The following is a 2,769-nucleotide window of genomic DNA, read 5'->3' as shown; positions in this document are numbered from 1 at the left end:
TCTTTTTTTTATTATTTAATAACACAGCATGTTTAATAACACAACAGGGGAAAAATAACTCAATTACTCAAAAGTGACCAGGAGGGGGCGACAAAACGCAGCTAAACTGGAAGAACCACATTAACTGGTCTTGCAATGCAATCAAAGAAGCAAACTCAAGAATAAAATCTCCATTGCAAATGTTTTGGGTAGGGTGTCACTTTATGCTGCAGTGGTAAGAGTAAACAGAAGATCTCTGAAAGGGGCGATTCATAAAAACACAGAAAAGAGGCTGAGATGGGGGTGTTAGAAAAAGAGAAAATTAAAAAATAAATAAGGTGAGATTAGACATAAAATTCTTTGGCTGATGATCTGCTTTGTGAATCATCCTTTTCACTGAGTTCAAATGTAAAAAAAACAATAATAATGTCATTATTAGACGTCGTTAAATGTTTTCCTTATGAACAGAGCAAGTAATTAAGGCAAGACATGATAAGTTGAAGAGGATCCTCCTCACTCCCAGTTCAAAATAGATCAAGCAGATGGTTTAGAGCCAGTTTCTAAATGTGACTGATGTTTGTCTAAGTTCTGGGAAAATACTTACTCTCTATAAAACCAATCAAAAACACTTGTATTAATTTATTTGTTTACGAGTATTCTCATAGGTAAAGTTACACGTACGTATGAGTTGAAAAACAGGACAAATACAAAACTTACATTTATGCACATTTACTGACTTAAATTCACAAATTTAGATGTCTACGCATGCATTTTTAATTGACAGTAGTTTTATCTCATACATAACTCCTTGTGTTTCCATAGCAACTAAAACAAACAAGAACCTGACACAGGTCGTGTGACATCATCATGTCATCGGTGTTCTCATCGATGATGTCATAAAGGTTCAAGCGATTATTATCATTTGGAATCCAAGAATTCTCAGTTTGCTTTTCAACGCCGTTGGAGGTACAACACTTTGATAGAGAGACGATTTCGGACAGTGATTTTAGAAACCATTTCAACTACAGTCAAGATGATTTTAACCATCGGTTGGGGCCTTGGGTATCTTGTTACGAAGGGAGTAGAAAAGTTGCTGGGATATCGGATTAAAGATGAAGACCTTTCAGCAGAGAGATCAACTGACGAAAGTTCAGAAAAGTTTGATTTTGACGTCGTCGCCAAAGACGATGTAAAACACAAGGATGTTTCAAAGGAGAGCACATCTGAAGATGAACAACATAAGCACTTTGGATTTGAAGATTTCGTTGAAGACAATGAAAAACACAGTGTTGTTTCTTCAGAAAGCTCATCTGAAGATGGAAGATTTGAGTCCACAAGTTCTGACATCGTCTCTGAAGACAATGTAAAACACACTGATGTTTCTGCAGAGAGCTCATCTGAAGATAAACAACATAATTACTTTGAATTTGAAGATTTCGTTGAACACGATGAAAAACACAGTGATGTTTCTTCAGAGAGCTCATCTGAAGATGAAAGATTTGAGTCCTCTGGTTCTGACAGTGTCTCCGAAGACGAAGTAGAACACAGTGATGTTTCTTCAGAGAGCTCATCTGAAGATGAAAGATTTGAGTCCTCAGGTTCTGACAGTGTCTCCGAAGACGAAGTAGAACACAGTGATGTTTCTTCAGAGAGCTCATCTGAAGATGAAAGATTTGAGCAGCACCCAGCAGGGTGGGCGGAGACACAGGAAGGAGCCGAATGTGGGTTCGACGGGCAACGTCGGTGCTGGGGCCGGGCCACTGGAGGCTGGTCCGGAGGTCGACGTCGGTACAGAAGCCAGGCTGCGGGAGGTGGGTCCGCCAGGCAACGTCGGCGCAGGGACCGGGCCACAGGAGGCGGCGACAAGGAGTCTCTGGGAGTATCTGGAGGAGCACTAGGAGGCTGGTTCTCGGGAGGAGGACTAGGGGGCGACGAGGAAACATTGGAAACACTAGGGAGCTCGGAGGAGACGCTAGGGAGCTTGGAGGGAAAGCCAGGGAGCTTGGAGGGGACGTTAGGGAGCTTGGAGGGAAAGCCAGGGAGCTCGGAGGGGACGCTAGGGAGCTTGGAGGGAACACTAGGGAGCTCGGAGGAGACGCTAGGTAGCTTGGAGGGAAAGCTAGGGAGCTTGGAGGGAAAGCCAGGGAGCTTGGAGGGGACGCTAGGAAACTCGGAGGAACTAGGAAGCTCTTTAGGGGCCAAGAACCCACTAACAGGGCCCGAAGGCTCACTTACGGGGAACAGGCCACGCCATCAGCCGCGCCCCAAGGCTGGCGCCCCCTGGCTGGCGACCGCCTGGAAACCCATCATCATGGGGACCAGAGCGAAGGCGATAGTGTGCTCTCTTCGCCGAGGGGCTGGAGAAGGCTTAGGAGCGACGGCTGCTGGGGGCGTGGGAGCGGCAGCCACAGCGGTGACGACCGGAGGTGTGGAGGATGCAGGGGCTGGAGGTTCTATTTGCTGAACTATGATTTCTAGTTGAGTTATGTTTTTTCGTAGTTAAATTTTGTAGTTCCGTCTCGTATCAAACGTCTTTTCTTTTTTTTATCGCTTAAAATGAGTCCACAAACTATCACGACTGCTTCTACATCATCATGTTCAGAAGGGGCTTCATTTACCTTTATCAAAAGGAAAGGAAGTAGGCAAAGACCGGGTAAAAAGATCTAATGCGACGGTTTCTCCAGCCCCTCCTCTCGAAAGCGATTAAGGTGCTTTTGGAGAGGAGCTAGAAATGTCTAATTTGGTTGAAGAAAATATCCCTGATGAGATAATAACCGAGCATTTTGAAGC

General features: G+C 44.7%; 1 protein-coding gene across 1 annotated transcript; it reads left to right on the top strand.

Annotated features, from left to right (window-relative positions):
* The first annotated feature begins 573 nt into the window (after positions 1–573).
* Positions 574–2,443, top strand: LOC114146232 (keratin, type I cytoskeletal 9-like). The gene has a single exon (XM_028020120.1). It carries the CDS (start codon positions 1,013–1,015, stop codon positions 2,441–2,443), a length of 1,431 nt encoding a protein of 476 aa, XP_027875921.1. The 5' UTR covers positions 574–1,012.
* Positions 2,444–2,769: the final 326 nt, after the last annotated feature.

Source organism: Xiphophorus couchianus, chromosome 6 (assembly GCF_001444195.1).
Source record: "Xiphophorus couchianus chromosome 6, X_couchianus-1.0, whole genome shotgun sequence".
NCBI lineage: Eukaryota > Metazoa > Chordata > Actinopteri > Cyprinodontiformes > Poeciliidae > Xiphophorus > Xiphophorus couchianus.
This window is presented reverse-complemented; position numbering and strand designations above follow the sequence as displayed.

Excerpts from the sequence above, each read along its gene's own strand:
- LOC114146232 (XM_028020120.1), top strand. The coding sequence starts at position 1,013 with ATGATTTTAACCATCGGTTGGGGCCTTGGGTATCTTGTTACGAAGGGA.